This window comes from Hippocampus guttulatus, chromosome 13 (genome assembly GCF_054856545.1).
Source record: "Hippocampus guttulatus isolate MCC_2025c chromosome 13, RoL_Hgut_1.0, whole genome shotgun sequence".
NCBI lineage: Eukaryota > Metazoa > Chordata > Actinopteri > Syngnathiformes > Syngnathidae > Hippocampus > Hippocampus guttulatus.
This window is the reverse complement of record NC_141273.1, coordinates 4,213,597-4,229,278: the sequence shown is the minus strand read 5'-3', so window position 1 is coordinate 4,229,278 and position 15,682 is coordinate 4,213,597. Positions and strand designations below refer to the sequence as shown.

At 41.5% G+C, this 15,682-nt stretch overlaps 2 protein-coding genes across 5 annotated transcripts in view; one reads left to right on the top strand and one right to left on the bottom strand.

Annotated features, from left to right (window-relative positions):
- The window catches only part of gphna (gephyrin a), a 32,546-nt gene extending 24,316 nt beyond the window's left edge, over positions 1-8,230 (bottom strand). For 2 of the 4 annotated variants that reach the window (XM_086127357.1, XM_086127358.1), the window contains exons 1-6: positions 7,942-8,080; positions 2,614-2,692; positions 2,488-2,545; positions 1,352-1,444; positions 1,054-1,148; positions 879-945 (exon numbers count right to left, since the gene is read on the bottom strand). In XM_086127357.1, coding sequence (XP_085983483.1) covers positions 879-945; positions 1,054-1,148; positions 1,352-1,444; positions 2,488-2,545; positions 2,614-2,692; positions 7,942-8,005 — 456 coding nt within the window. In that variant the 5' untranslated portion in view covers positions 8,006-8,080. Of the gene's footprint in view, positions 1-878; positions 946-1,053; positions 1,149-1,351; positions 1,445-2,487; positions 2,546-2,613; positions 2,693-7,941 lie in introns of all 4 variants that reach the window. The other 2 variants (XR_015102675.1, XM_086127356.1) reach the window with 2 other exon arrangements.
- Positions 8,231-11,718: 3,488 nt separating this feature from the next.
- dnal1 (dynein, axonemal, light chain 1) lies at positions 11,719-15,153 on the top strand. The gene is made up of 8 exons (XM_086127577.1): positions 11,719-11,765; positions 12,020-12,058; positions 12,196-12,305; positions 12,447-12,502; positions 12,591-12,646; positions 12,777-12,903; positions 13,020-13,160; positions 14,715-15,153. Exons 1-8 carry the CDS (start codon positions 11,760-11,762, stop codon positions 14,756-14,758), a joined length of 579 nt encoding a protein of 192 aa, XP_085983703.1. The 5' UTR covers positions 11,719-11,759; the 3' UTR covers positions 14,759-15,153.
- Positions 15,154-15,682: the final 529 nt, after the last annotated feature.

The following is a 15,682-nucleotide window of genomic DNA, read 5'->3' as shown; positions in this document are numbered from 1 at the left end:
TAACTTGATTTCATTGGACCTTAATGCATTTTCCCACATGTAATTTGTATTTGAATGATGTTTTTGAAACGACAGACCATATGTGTCAAACTCAAGGCCCGGGGGCCATATCTGGCCCGCCACATCATTTTATGTGGCCCGCGAAAGCAAATCATCCTTGCTAAAATCTGTCCCGAAATGTCGAAATGTCATGTGCAATAACGTTGAGATTTTTGTTTACCCTGTTCACACTCACCTGAACAATAATTGAACAAACTAGTAATCGATCAATTTGTTGTGTGCAAGTAATTATACGATTTGATGAAATATACGATATGAAACATTGATTCTGTTTCACTGTCGTAACGGCCCTCCGAGGGAAGACGTAACTCCAAAGTGGCCCGCGACAAAAGTGAGTTTGACACCCCTGCTATAGACAATGTGGAGGAACTCATAGTTTGAAACAGCAAAGGGTGCGAACATCTTCCAACTATTGTTGCAAAATTTAAAATATATAAATAAAAAATAAATAAATAAAAAAGGAAAAGCCTACTAGAACAGTTTTATTTGAGTTTATTCAGAGGCACTGGTGCCAGATGTGCATTAACTCCCATTGAACATGAATTTAAATGTGATTGGTTAATTATGAACATACTTAAAATATGTATGCAGTGTAACCAGATGATTTAATCAAATTTTCCTTTCCCTTTTAAAAAAAAATGTTTTAACCCATTGAGTTTTACAGGTAAGAATCCCAATGGTGGGGGAAAGTCAAACCCTGGCACTTGAGCGGGGGCGGGGGTATAGACTTGTCATATCCACTGTAAAGTGAATATACCCTTTTCAGGATCAGTTTAACGTAGCAGAAAATCTGAGTGAACAGAGTCATGGTACATTACCTGAGAGCCCTTCTTGCTCCCTGGCAGGTTGATGATCAGAGTTTTACCACGGATACCACACACTGGCCTGGAATTAAAACAGTAAATGAGCACATGTGAACCAAGCTAGAGTCAAACTGATTTTGGTGAAAGGAGAAGTAACATGGAATGAGAGGAAACCAAATCGAATCCTCACCTGGACAGCATACCAAGTGGTGTAACGTTAAGGGAGCCCATAAGCATTGCCAGAGCCATGCCTGGAGCCTCTCTCTCGATTACTTCTCTGGTGGCCTACAAGTTGAAACAGCGGTTGATAGTTGGCAATCAATTAAAGTAAAGTATTAAAGTATATATTAAGACTTTAGGACTTAAAGCAATGGACTGAGTTAGTCATGGAATTTCAAAAGCAATCAGTCAAGTCCCTATAAATTGAGACATTAAATCAAAACATACTTCTGGATATTAGTGATGAAACAATACGTTCATGCAAGTACCTCTGGCGTAACATCGCGTGGTGCAAATCCAGTTCCTCCTGTGGTGAGAATAAGATTAAGCTCCTGGTCATCACACCATTCCAAAAGAGTTTCCTGTACAAAACATATTCTCAGAATTAACAATTGCAACTTAGACCTGAAATTTGATGGGCAGAAATGTGAATTTGTATGCCAGCTTTTCAAACGTGGGTCTCAATCTCAGGTCCTCGAGGGTCGCTTTCCGAAATGTTTGAGACCCTGGCTTTAAACTCTTTGAAAATGAAGATGAACATATTTTAAAGACCATTACGAGCACTGTACTATTCAGTCCAATATCAATTAAGAGGTCTATTTTAAAACGTTTTCATACATAAAGCAAACGGGGTTATGAGGTTTATTTGATAGATTTAACACTACTTTGTTTGTTTCAGCACGGACGCAAAATATCGTGTGACACCGCATGTCTCACTTGCTGTTGTTTTCCGTGAAATTACACGGGGGTTCCTGTGTGAGGAAAAGTTGAGGGGATCCTCTGACAGACGAAAAAAAAAAAGGATTGAACATAGCAAGTCAATCTGGTGACCAGTGGTGATGGTATTACTTTGGCTAATGCTTAATGCTATTTTCGCGGGCAGCTCAATGGCGAGAAAACAACTCAATGCATTCACCATGACCCAACCTTTGTTACTCGGTCCCGGCAGCTACTGGAAGCTGGCAGCGTTGTTTCCCAGCGGTCCCACATTACAACATTGGGAATGCGCCGCCAGAAACATTGAGCTTGCCTTCGGTCTCTGTGACCCCAGGATTAGGCGAGTAGGACCACATTTCCCGTGATTGTTTGACACAGAAGCAGGAAGTAGTTCTCTTTGCGATATGACGAAAACATGGATGATTGCTTGCAATTTGATGTGGATGAGAATGAGAACACTAACGTAATAGGAAGGAATTTGAATTACAGACAACGATCTGAAAAGCCATCCATACATAAGGCGCACCGGATTAAAAGGTGTACTATCGCTCTTTTGAGAAAAATAAAAGGGTTTTAATTGTGTCTTATGGTCTGAAAAATACAGTAAATACCTGAACATTGTACATGCAGCAAAATGTTCATCATGTCAGTGTTACGACTTCATGTGCATCAAAGCCGAGTCCCATACCTTGATTTCATCAATCTCATCAGGAACAATTTTATAGGCTGCAATGACCCCACCTAACCTGCAGGTTGTGACAGAGGGAATTAGAGGAATCTCGAAAAGTCTGTGCTAGTGTGTCGGCAGACTTACAGTGACGGATCATGAACCAGGTCCTTCAAGTTGACCCCACTCCTGTCCTCAGCCAAGTTCTTGAAACAACTGTCACTGACTGAGAAGAAGGTAACATTTTCATATATTATATAATATATAACACATATTCATATGAATGAGAAGAAAATTCGGATGGAGAAAAGAAATCCTGAAGAGCGTGTTAAGGACCCAAACTAAAAGTAAAATCGATTATATTAAGTGAGTAACTTAGCATACTTTTTACATTCCTACAATGAAAACATTCTGGTTAATTAAGATTTGTAACGTTTGATACATACTATTCTATTGTCCAGCGAGAGAAGACGTCTCCAGACCATAAATCTAAATACTTGACCTCCAACTCTGCTATATTGCCATGACGAAGTCTTTGCTGCCTTCTCAAATTCTTAGTTTTTTTTTTTTGAAGTTTCCCCACTTTTTTAAAATCAAACAAAAAAGTAAAAATCAGATAAAGATAAACCAAGCAAACATCAAGTGTAGTTTATAAATTGTTATCTTTAATTATTAATGACAAAAAAAAAAACAACAACAACAACATTCATCGCGACCTTGCCCTGTGTGGAAAAAGCGATTGCCCTCGAAACCGAATAATTGGTTGGGCCATTCTCAGCAACAACAACTGACATCAAACCCTTTCTGCAACGAGCAATGAGTTTTTCATATCTCTGTGCATATACTTTGGCCCATTCTTCCAATCAGAATTGTTCTAATTCAGCAACACTGGACCATTGTCCTGCTACAGAGCCCAAGCACACATCAGCTTGCGGCCACGGTCTGATGGATCTAATCATGCGAAGACCTACTTGAAATATGGATTTACAAAGACAGATTATTCCCACAGAAGAACGAAACCCACACTGCACAATACGTGGCGGCTCTCCAATGAGTCAATGGAGCCTTCAAGACTGGTGTGTCATACTTGGTGGTTAAAGGAATTGCTAAGGCTAAAGAGTAAGACATCACTGTCCAAATCCAAGTTTTTAACTTCCTTGGCCCTGTGAAAGTGCTGTTTAAATGAAGATGTATTGTATTGTATTTCCTCTGGGGGAAGAGTAGCAAGGATTGGCTGATGTTTTCTGATCTACTTCAGGAGAGTAAAACCAGCTTTGGCACACAACTCACTGACCTTCTTACGATGGGACAGGCATTCTTCGTCAATGGCATTTGGCACAAGACAGTCATACACATAAAAATGCAGCAGCAGAGTGTTCCGATTGTCCTCAGCACACGTGAAGGGCGAAAGACGGCACAGATTGGAGATGATGTGGCACCAAACAGATGGGTCACCATCCTGTACTCAACCAGTTCCTTTTTGCAGTCTCCATCAAGCCACCCTGACCTGATCAAACATGGCCTCGATATATGCGACCAGTTGGGTTGTTAAAAATCGGAGTTGTCTTGACTGTTACATCCGTAATTCATAGTAGATGTTACAATCAGTGCACCAAACAGGACATCGCGGTACATCAAACATACACTGTAGCCTGTGTCTGCTAATGCTAGCTTTCAGACAAGGCTGGTTCTATGTCAGAAATGAAATCAATCATCAGCCAGAATGGGCAGCCTGGTGGTCCAGTGGTTAGCGCGTCGACCTCACAGTGCAGAGGGGTTCAATTCCAGCTCCGCCCCTCCTGTGTGGAGTTTGCATGTTCTACCTGGGCCTGTGTGGTGGTTTTCCGGGTACTGCGGTTTCCTCCCACATTCCAAAAACATGCATGGCAGGCTGATCGAACACTCTAAATTGTCCCTAGGTGTGAGTGTGAGCGCGGATGGTCGTTCGTCTCTTTGTGCCCTGCGATTGGCTGGCAACCAGTTCAGGGTGTCCCCCGCCTACTGCCCGAAGACGACTGGGATAGGCTCCAGCACCCCCCGCGACCCTTGTGAGGATAAGCGGATCGGAAAATGGATGGATGGATCAGCCAGAATGTGCTTCGTTTTTAGATGCTCGTTTATCAACGCCGTGCTGCCATAAAAATGAGGTTTGCATCTTCTTGAGTATTTTGGGTGAAAATGCGACTAATCTTTCCGACTCTGTATCTAACACGGGTTAGACACTGTATTACCCACAACACTTCATTTTTACACGGATGACCCGGATTACCACTACTGCGGATGTGCATCGCAGCCAAGGCTTTCAGCCGGCGGGAAAAGTGGGAGACAAGCCAGTTTCCACACAAAACAGTCCAATAAATAAATATATACATAAACGACTCATTTACTATTAAATTAATAGTCAATGGTTTTGTTCATCAACGTCATTGTGACTAGTCGACCAATTTGCCCTTCAACTGCCTCACCCAAAGGTGATCCAATCTTGCTAGTCAAATGAGGTTTCCTGTCATGTCGGGTTGCAAACACTGATTTTCCATTTGGAAATCTACTTTGAGCAAACCAATCACAACCCAACCAAGGATGGTCTTGATGTCATCAGGGCCCACCGTCCACTTCACCAACAACCTCCCAGGTCTCCCATGTATGATGTTGGTGCCAATGAGCAGGTCCACATCTTCCTCAAACTCTGGTATCCGTACATGCTTCAGATGTGGCCAGAGTTCAAGGTCCATTGCCTGTGGAATTTTCTCCTGGTGAACAGGCATCTTCCTTTGTGTGAAAATCGCAGGTAAGTTTCAAAAGTTGTTGTATTCCATGCCAGCCACTTCCAAATCAGACATGAAGCAACTTTCTCGTGCCCCATCGTTCTGAGAAGGATCCCCATCTTTTTTTCCTGTCAGATGAAGTCCATTCATGAGTCGTTTGTTGCCAAACGAGACAGTGCTCCCTGGAACTACACACAAGTTACCAAAGTTTTGTGCCCCCTTTTGGACTTCACGTGGATGGGTTGTAGTGACAATGGACATTGATGTATATCGGTCCAGGTCAAGCCACTGGACTGTATTGACGTCATAGCCCCTTCAGAAACACCACTGGCGTGGGTTGAATTTATTTGCTTTGTTTGGGAGTGAAAATGCAACAATGTAGGGTACCTCAGTTTGCATACTCTGGAGGACGAATGTGTTTTGCAATTTCTACTTCTGTGCCCAATGCACGAAAAAATGAAAGCACATCCTTTTTTTCCTGAACAAAAAGACACATTTTCATCTCCGTCTTTTTATCCAACATAAGTCAAACATCCTAAGAATGTCTAGCTCCACAAAACACGCACACCTTTACAGATGAGCTGTTCTCCTTTTTACAGGTTGTTTACAGGTTCCACTTTCGTTTCAAACCTTTCTTGTTGCACCAAAAGGTTTGACCACATCACATTGACAAAAAAATGCAATGCTGTTGAGACTTTTTAGGATCTCACGGGAACCCTGGTGATCTTTGTCCATGATGACTGAGTGGTAACTGCATGCTTACAGCATCCACATTTAACTGCATATTTGTTTCATTAGATTTAGCAGAAAGACGAGAGCCTTCTGAAACCATGAGCACATTCACTCTCACCATAAACGCTGCCAGTTCCATGTCCAAGCCCAATGGCTCAATTTTTCTCCTGAGTTATTCCTCTTGCTTGAATTGCACGTTTTGGAAATAACAGTGAAGCTTTCCCGGCTGGTTGGTCTATTGCTGTTAGCACTCTAAAATGACTCCACCAGCCTCTCTCCTTTCGGATGCGCCTGCTGACGTCATCACGAGAGGGCTCTCGTGTTGAGCACAAGAGGACACGCCACGGAGTTCCATCCCCACTTGCTCGCAGCAAATGCACAATTAATGCGTTTGACGGCATGCTGCGCATTGCTAAGTGTTGTGTGAAAAGGCCGTAACGGTGTGTTGAACAGTTAATTATTTGTTGACTTCCATGTTATTGTTTTATATTTATGGTCATCGAGTTTTTTTTATACAATTTTTTACTGACATGGACTTCACTTTTACATTAGCATGCTCTGCCTTGCGTACAAACTTGGGTCATGTTGTCGCCACAGGAGTGGAAATCTGCCGCATATTGAGGACGCACTGTACTTGACTTTAGAGATTCCAAAATATTTCAGCTCCCACAACAAGTTAGATTCTTTGGTCAACAACAAGCAGGGGCTGGGAACTGGATGGAGAAAATTAAATTGAACCATTGAGAAGAGGATCCCCTTTCCAGTAATATTTGTTTAATTGGTTGAAGTGGGGCGGTCGAAAGTATTTTGAAAGCTCCCCAAATCTCTGTTTGCACACCCAAGAAGATGCAGCATTAAATTGTTCCATTTTAAGTCCAGGTCATGAATGTCATGATTGGTTCATTAACTGCACTGACGTGACAAGAGGGTGTGAGCTTCAACTCTCCGGTCAGCAGTGTTTTGCATACAAAACGCTACCTCGTCAAAACCACGACAACAGCCTTCCAAGTCAGCTGCTGGCTTGCATCCTCTGAGCATTTTGAGCACGTCTCCTCCTGCCTTAGAGAGATGGCAGTAGGCCTACTGGTGACTGCCACACGACTCGATGGACGCTATAGTCACTATACTCCTCACGATTCAAAGGAAAACATCGGCGAAGCGAATTAGAGAAGCTGCTAAACAACCTGCTGAAGAGAATTCATTTTGCCCGGTTGACGGCTCTCGTCTGCTGATTAAATGTGCAAGCGCACGATTTATGATTGACAAATGAATATTCTCTTAAAGGGAGATTACACAAGCAGGCAGAAGAGACGAAGCGTCTGTCAAAGTGACATCGTAGTCATGAAAACGAAATGCACGCGTAGAAATAGGCAACAAATTTGTCAAAATACATGAATAATGCAGCTCATGGGCTCGGTGGGGTTGCACAGTCGTTACGCTGCTAGAAATTATGCCACTTGCCAGCATCAAGGTAGCAACGTCAATAGAGCTTCACAGGAAATGAAACACTTATCTTCAAAATAAAAGTAGCCATTTATATTGAGGCTCGTTGAAACACTTCCTAGTGGTGCGGGGATAACACCTAATTTTGAAAGTATTTCCCAACGTCTACGTTCATTCTGTCGCTCGGAGCTGATTAGAATATCTCGTTATAGCGTGAATGTATCTAAAATCATGGTGTTGGATGTGCCATAAAGTATTTCCATGTCACGTCGACTAAATGCAGGACACACATTCATACAGAAATGCACGTCCGTCGTTCAGAGCGTATTCAACATCTGACAGACCTGTTAAACAGCTAGCTGCTAATGTAGACCATTGACAGCAAACGGAACCGGCTAGCATGCTGGCTAACCACGGCTAGCTCCTCTGCAGTGGAAAGAGCTAATTTTGTGACACGGTCGAGCAGCGGCAAGGGACGCGTAGACGGCACATGCCCATTCAATTTGGGGGCATGTGCACTCAAACGCTTTCTTACCTGTTAGAATTCCCACTCGGGTCTGATGGTCGTGATTGGTGAGCACCATCCCGTCCGTCGCCATGTTTACAACCGCTGTCTGCACTGTGACAGCACATAAGAGAAACAGTGCTGGGGAGTGTGAGCTGCCGTTGCACCTCTGGAGGACGACTGCCTGCGCGTGCTGGCGCGTGTACGCTCGCGCCTATACACTTCTGTTTGAAATCGACCTTGGTGCTATTTTAGGTTAAAAAAATAAGTATTAAGTATCATTTGAAAAACCAGATTGTGTAGTTTACCAACTGAAGGTCTGCTATAAATAAAAGCACATTTTTCCCTACATAAAAACACACGCTTCACACAGGAACACATTTTATATCCTAGTTGCAAGCATTATGTACAAGAATAAAATCCCATTTAAATTCCAGAGCTAAATGTTTGGTCCCAACAACTACTAGTTACCAACAAGCGCTTAATCATGCAAGATGCTGTACAACAGAATTTCAGAACAAATACTGGATGCGCATTTCCTTATTACCAAGCACATAGGTGTAATTGAAATATAAATCTCCATTGTGCTGTATAAGTAGTGCCAATAATGCCAATATGTTTTCATGGAGACATCTAATAACCCAACTTGAAGAGGATACCCGAGACAGGTCTCAAAACAGACAGCAAGATGGGGGCGTAACCTGATTTAGGGAGTGACGATTTGAGGGGGCGTACCGTTCGTTCATTTTGATGTCCAATGAGGGTGCGCAATGTGTGCACCGAAAAATGACGCAATCGGCAGCCATCTTGCGTTGCCATTCGATAAGTGTGCCAAACTTGAATACATTGATTTCTCCGATGCATTTTCACATTATTTTGTGTTTTAATGGCAAATGTGTGGCTTACAGTTGGACCAATAAGTCTGGGAGAAACACTTCATACAGCTTTCATCAGTAAGAATGTGATTATAAATGTTCTCTTATAAAGTATATCTTCGCCGTGCTTCTTATCATTTGCATCATGGTTTCAGAACCATCACGAATGAAATGAAAGCAAAGTCCATCTGGAAAAAATATTCTCTGCGGATGTAAACCTAACTTCTGTAAGTCACTATTCATGATACTGAGATAATATATCCCGAATGATCGAGGCAAACAGCGAAGTTCGTTCTTTGAGAGGTTCTTATACATCAATCCGTGTAGTGCAGTCAGTCAAATCTCATGAAATGGGAGGTACCCACCTCAGATGTCAAGGTCATGTGATCCACAAGGTCAATTTCAAGGTCAAATCATAGTTAAAAAGGTCAAGATACTAAAACTAATCTACCCACCGCAGATGTCAAGGTCATGTGATCCACAAGGTCAAATTACAGTTAAAAAGTCAAGATACTAAAACTAATCTTCTAAATCAGGGGTGCCCAAACTTTTTGGACCATAAATCTACTTTTCGATCAACCAAACCTCCCGCAGTCGACCCGTTACCACGCACGCACGTACACATGAACAATAGCCTGACGCTGAGGCATGCGACACACTTAGGCAGCCTGGTAACGATCGTAGCTCACGTGTACCGTTTTAAAATGCTTCTCTCGCCCCTCCAGATTCCCATTCGTTGCCCGTCCCCTCAGTGAATTGTACAAAACAAACTCTGAATGAGAATAATAACGATAAAAGATATTGCGCAACACCTCTGATCACAAGCTGCAACTACAGACTGCTGAGTGCTAACAACCTCCGGTGACGCACTCACACGTCACCTTAGGTTAAAGATGAGCTGCTTTATTTTATTTTCTTTTTTAAATACTTTTTGTGAAAGTGAGACTGATTGAATGATTAGGGTGCAGTGTGCATTAACACAAAAAACATATTACTAACATGCAAAGAGACACAAATGTTTGTTTGTTTGTTTGTTATTTTCCTCTAGACACCTCGGATCAACTTGGGCACCCCTGTTCTAAATGATTGCAGATTGAGAGTTCTTCTTGAATTCCATTTCCAACAATACCTTATTTATGAGCCAGTAGTTCCTGAGATGTAAGGGTTCAAGGGTTGCCCTGTGAAATCTGGCAATGAGGGATAAATTAATACTGTTGGTGCAATGTTGACACTCCCTCAATGCCCTCTTTCACCCACTTCAACATGGTAGAGCTTTTGCAGTGCATCACTTTCACTGCACTCTGCCACCAGGCCAGTGTGCTTTGCACGCTTCCTGTCGTGAGCAGCCTCCAGGCCCTCTTCCCAGGACACCGTCAGTTCAATGAGCAGGACAGTTTTTCTGGCTGGAGAACACAACCTGATGTCTGGTCACAAAGTGGTGTTGCTGATCTGCCTTTGGAATTGGAGCATGCATGATCAAATTCAGCTGTTGTGGTTTTAAATCAGATGCTCTTTTGACCATTTCAATCCCATAATCCCATAGAATCTGGTGCAAAAGTTGAACATTCTGGAACAGAAAATGTTGTATATGTTGTATTGTTTTTCCAACCATGCTTGAACTTTGACGTGGAGCTATGGGGGAATTTATACAAAAGCAGAAGAAAAAGCTATGACAATTGTACACAAGGCCGGATTTCGCAATCATACAAATAACCTGTTTCCGAAGTCAAATGCTTTAAAACTGATAGATTTACAAATTTAAACTGGCACAGATAATGTATCGGGCAACATAAGCATAAAAAAAAAAAACGAGCTACCATTCAGAAATTATTGAGTGGGATAATGTCTACAATTTGAGAGGAAACTATAACTTTGACAATGGGTGCGCTTGTACTAATCTCAGAAACAGGTGCATATTATCCTATGGAGAAACTGTATGGAATTAAATGGAAGATAAATTGAAGGAGAGAAGAGATGTTCAATTTTTTTTAATGTAGATTTTTTTTTTGTTTTGCAAATTACCAAAGAGAGGAAAGGAAAGATGACTGTTTTCAATCTTCTGGATGCCAAGCAGTTTTTTCCCCCTTTTTTGCTTGTACAACATTGCTTTGGCTGGTATTTACTAGGCTATGCGTTCTCACTGTTAAAAATGAAGCAGGACTGGAAAGGTGGATATATATATATATATATATTATAAAATTAAAATATTTATCAATGTTCTCACTTGGAAGTGACGGATACGGGTAGGGCACAGTAAGAATAGGCTGGGGTTATTTTTCTTACTAAATGGAAAGTACATTTGAATGTTTCCTTTCACAGACCGCATCCATATGTTTGGCCTCTTAATTTTCTCTCTCTCTCTCTCTCTCTCTCGCTCTCTCTCTCTTTCTCCCCCCACCCCCTTTTTTTTATTATTGACTTGACTTGCATTCCAACTGTTGGATGTATCTGAGGCAAGACATCAAAAACACCTAAATACAGCACCAGTGCAGTTCAATAATTTTGCATGCTCCCATTGTCAAAATTTGAATATAGAAAATGAACCTAGTGGTTCAAAAGGATTAAATCTTTTGTAAGAGGACTCTGCCTACTGCTGTTTTCTTTTAGAATATAAATAATGTGGGTGTTATGGATCTGGGACAGGTATGATCTGAACAAAGTGCCAGAAAAATAACTGAAATTTGGGCGTATGTACAACGTGTGCTTATTTTCAATTTCTTCCTTTTTTTTCTTTTCCTTTTTTTTCTGGGGAGGGAAACGACAACCTCACGAAGAGTCTTTACTTTGCATAATTCCATCAGAACCATTGCAAGCATTGCATCGGTGACACAATAAAGCTTTGGAACCAAAGGAGTTCTTTATTTGCCTGGGACGCAATAAAAAAGTGGGCGGTAACCCCTTGTGTCGGCGATACTGCGCGAGCGCAAGTTGATATGTTTACTGTATCATAGCAACCGGAGGAGCAAATCGAAAATGGTGGTAAGTTGTTTGTCGCCGAATTTTTATTATTCTGTTTAGCATTTACAGTATTACCGTTTCTCTCTGTAACTGTTTGGTAGGACGTCATATAACAATATTAACATTAGGCCAAACACCGTATGGAATAATAATAGCGTCACTGCGTGTTCGGATAAATCACGAGAGTGTTTGTGTTCATTCGAAAACAGAAAATCAACCAAATACCAGGAATGACAGTTTTCGTTCATTTGTTTGGTTTCTGGTATTGTTTCCAGGGGAAAGCAACAACAATAAAAGAAGCCCTGACCAAATGGGTAAGTGGCATAAAGACAAGATTTTTGAAATTCAGTTACTCTATAAACTTTAACCTGTGTTTCGATAAAAGCTTGTAAACAGTGGACCAAAAATTGATTTGTATACCCGTTTTCAATTTTTGTTTCTTTGTGTTCAGGAGGAGAAGACCGGAGAGAAGTGCAGCGAGGCCACAGTTGTTAAGCTCTATTGTCAAATTCCTCCGATTGAAAAGTTGGACTCCACTCTTGGCAAAATCCCCAACTGCGAGTGAGTCATGAAAATGAACCATTTTAAAGCAAAGTGCAAGTGGTCCCTCTGTCTAATGTATCTTGTCTGTCTGTCTGTCTGTCCATCCACCTGGCTGCCTGTTGGCCTCTTTTCTTTCCCTGTGTGCTGTATCATTCACAGAAAGCTGTGTCTGTCCACAAATTGCATTGACAAAATAACCAATCTAGGAGAACTCAGTAAGGACTTTATTACATAAAAACGTGTTGCGGCACACAAAACATATATTGAGAGTTAACATTGATTTATTCCTCTCTGTTTTTTCAGAAAATTTGAAAATTTTGTCATTGGGTAGAAATAATATCAAGGCCTTTACTGGGCTGGTGAGCGCATATACATTCAATTTTGTAAACATTTTGGTGATTTCTGTTTGTTTCACTTGCAACATTTTCTATGTGGTTGTGCAAAAACATGAAAGGTGCATATTGTCTTGTGTGTTGTGGATTCCTGCAGGATGCAGTCGGCGACACATTAGAAGAGTTGTGGATCTCTTATAACCTGATTGAGAAAATGAAGGGTGTTCATTTGATGAAAAAACTTCGAGTTCTCTATATGTCCAATAACCTCGTCAAAGACTGGGGTGAGCTATGCTCCTAACGTCACCCGATGCAGAACTGACGTGCAAACTTCGAAAGCTAGCCAGCATCTCCCCCTCCCACATCATGATGACATTTTATTTTAAATGTTGGTTTGCAGGAGAGTTTTCCAAGCTGGCTGATCTCCCATGCCTTGTCGATCTGGTGTTTGTGGGAAATCCTCTTGAAGAGAAACACTCACCTGACGGAACATGGATGGATGAAGCTACTAAGAGGTTACCCAGACTGACAAAACTGGACGGTAAAGTATTTCAGCACCAGTATCTATTTAAAGGATTGTCATCTAACTGTCTGTAAATACGATACATTTCTATACTGATTCAAAAAATCTCTTTGCAATGGATTACTACAAGGAACTGGAAGTTGACAAAACACACACACACACACACACAGACACGCACACGCACACGCGCACGCGCACACGATGTTTGTTTTGGAAGGAAAACATTTACACATGGAGTTTAGAATTCAGCTTGACTTAATAAGGGTATATTTACACAAGAACGACAAAAGAGAAGCAATTGTTATTTTCAATTGATGCATGGAGAGACTGCAACATTGTCAAAAGTGCCAGTAGTGGGCAGTGGACTTCGCAAGGCCACACTTCGTGCAATTTTACCAGCTGCTTGCCCGCCTTGAACTTGTGCACGTTATCAATACATTTCATCAGTGTTTATCGTATACTGCAAAAGTGCTGTTGTCACCATGTTTATGCTTTCGCATTTCAAAAACGAAAATTTAAGGTTCCTTGAATAATCTAAATTATCCATAGTTGTGAGCGTGTAAATCGTTGGTTTTATCTTATATGTGCCCTGTGATTTACTGGCAACCAGTCCAGGGCAAACATCAAAATGAGGACAAATGTAGAAAATGATTGAGACTCAAGCCGTATACAGTGTCGCTCAAATGGGAAGTGAGACTCCATTTTTTTCTGCTGCACGCATTTCTTTTGAGAAGGTTTATTCCTTCTACAAATGTATATTTGTGGAACCCCGCCCCCAACCTTTCCATCTCTTTTTTTTAACGTTCTTCATGGAGGCGGCTGGATGACTCAGTGGGTAACACCGCTGACTTCAGACATGGGGCCGGTGTTCAAACCCTGGACAGGGTGAACGATAACATCCACATTGGTCCTTTGGCAAGACCCTTTATACGCCAATTCATAACCACTGCCGGGTCCAAAGCTGGATAAAAATCGAGTGGGTTGTGTCAGGAAGGTTACCCGCTGTAAAAATGGGGGCCACACATATCATAGAAGTGACTTGGTGTCCTTAATCCTTCTGTTCTGTTGATGGCGGCGCGGGCACCCACAGCGGCTCCTCTCTCTATCTCCTGTGTTTGCACTGTGGTTGAGAGGAAATAAATTTAATCTGTGCTCTATGTTGCACATAGAGCGCATTTGACAATAAAGTTGACTTGAACTTGAACTTGGTGTGGTGGCCCTACAGGGAAAAGCTGAAAGTAGCTTCGTTTATTTTTGCAAGGTCTTTTTCTGTGTTTTCATAAAACTTCAGGCAAAATGTTGAAATGACACCAATTGGATCATTTAGTCTACAACCAAACATACATTTTTAGTGATAGAGAATGTTCTCAAGCACATACTGTACACCACTCTCGAACTGAACCTTCTTCATGAAGGCAGTGCAAAGTCTACCAGCCCTCCGAAGGAAGATTCTCACTTTGATTCCATTGATTGCAGCACAATTACGTAGGTTCACCCACAAGGAACGGAATGGCAATTGATCTATGCTTGCTTTGTACAGTGAATATGCCTTTTTTTTCTCATTGTCTCCAGGGATTCCCGTCATTAAACAAGATGCAGGTGAAGATGACGACTGATGGGCTGCAAAACTACAAAAGTTCTCTTTGAAATTCATCGAAATTTCTTTTGGAAAATCTGACATGACAAACCTGCCCTTAGTGTTAATCTTCTGTCGCTACCATCTCTCATGGAATGCCTCAGCTTTATCCTTTACAGCAAGCCCACGCAGCTGTAAAATTCACCACTACTTTTGATGGTTGACAATTTTGTAATTGCTTAGAAAACCAATCATGTTGAAGCTCGTGTACCTTTTGAGATCATGAGTGTCCTGCGGAAATGATTCAATTTCACAAAATGTATCTGATACTTATTATGTATTAATTGCAACTACAGTACCTGTATATCTTTGTCTATCCATCTATGCCAGAAACTTACAGTGACAGGAAGAACAATGTAATGTTCTTGCTTAGATGGCAGAAGGAAAAATAAACCTGTGTATCGACCCGATTCCATTCATTCAATCCCATAACTCATGGCTTCCTGCCAGTATATTCACTTTGTGAACAATTCAACGGGCTCAGATTTCACACTGAACAAGTCAATTTGGGGTTAAATTAAGACAGGCTCACCTTTATTTCAGTTTATATACTGTACCTATTGTTACAATTTTGCTTGGTGGTGTGCCGTTACATAATTTTAAGGTAAAATGGTTGGGAAACACTGGATTCTAGAAAAGCTTCTTCTGAGGTTTTTATAATGCTATACTTTCCCAGTGTAATACCCTTGTATAAGGGCGGCCCGGTGATCCACTGGTTAGCACGTCGACCTCACAGTGCAGAGGTTCAATTCAAGCAATTCGAGGTACCGGGTTCATGTTCTCCCTGGGCCACCACCATACGCAAATAGAAATAGGAAATGACTGAGTATCTTAATATGGAATTGTGAGAATGAAGTCATTGTTAAGGTTCTACCGTTTTATTACCGACTAAATGTGAAAAAAT

Bases quoted from the DNA above. Each gene is read 5' to 3' on its own strand.
- dnal1 (XM_086127577.1), top strand. The intron at 12,647-12,776 runs GTGAGCGCATAT...GGATTCCTGCAG, and splicing joins TCAAGGCCTTTACTGGGCTG to GATGCAGTCGGCGACACATT. The intron at 13,161-14,714 runs GTAAAGTATTTC...CATTGTCTCCAG, and splicing joins CAGACTGACAAAACTGGACG to GGATTCCCGTCATTAAACAA.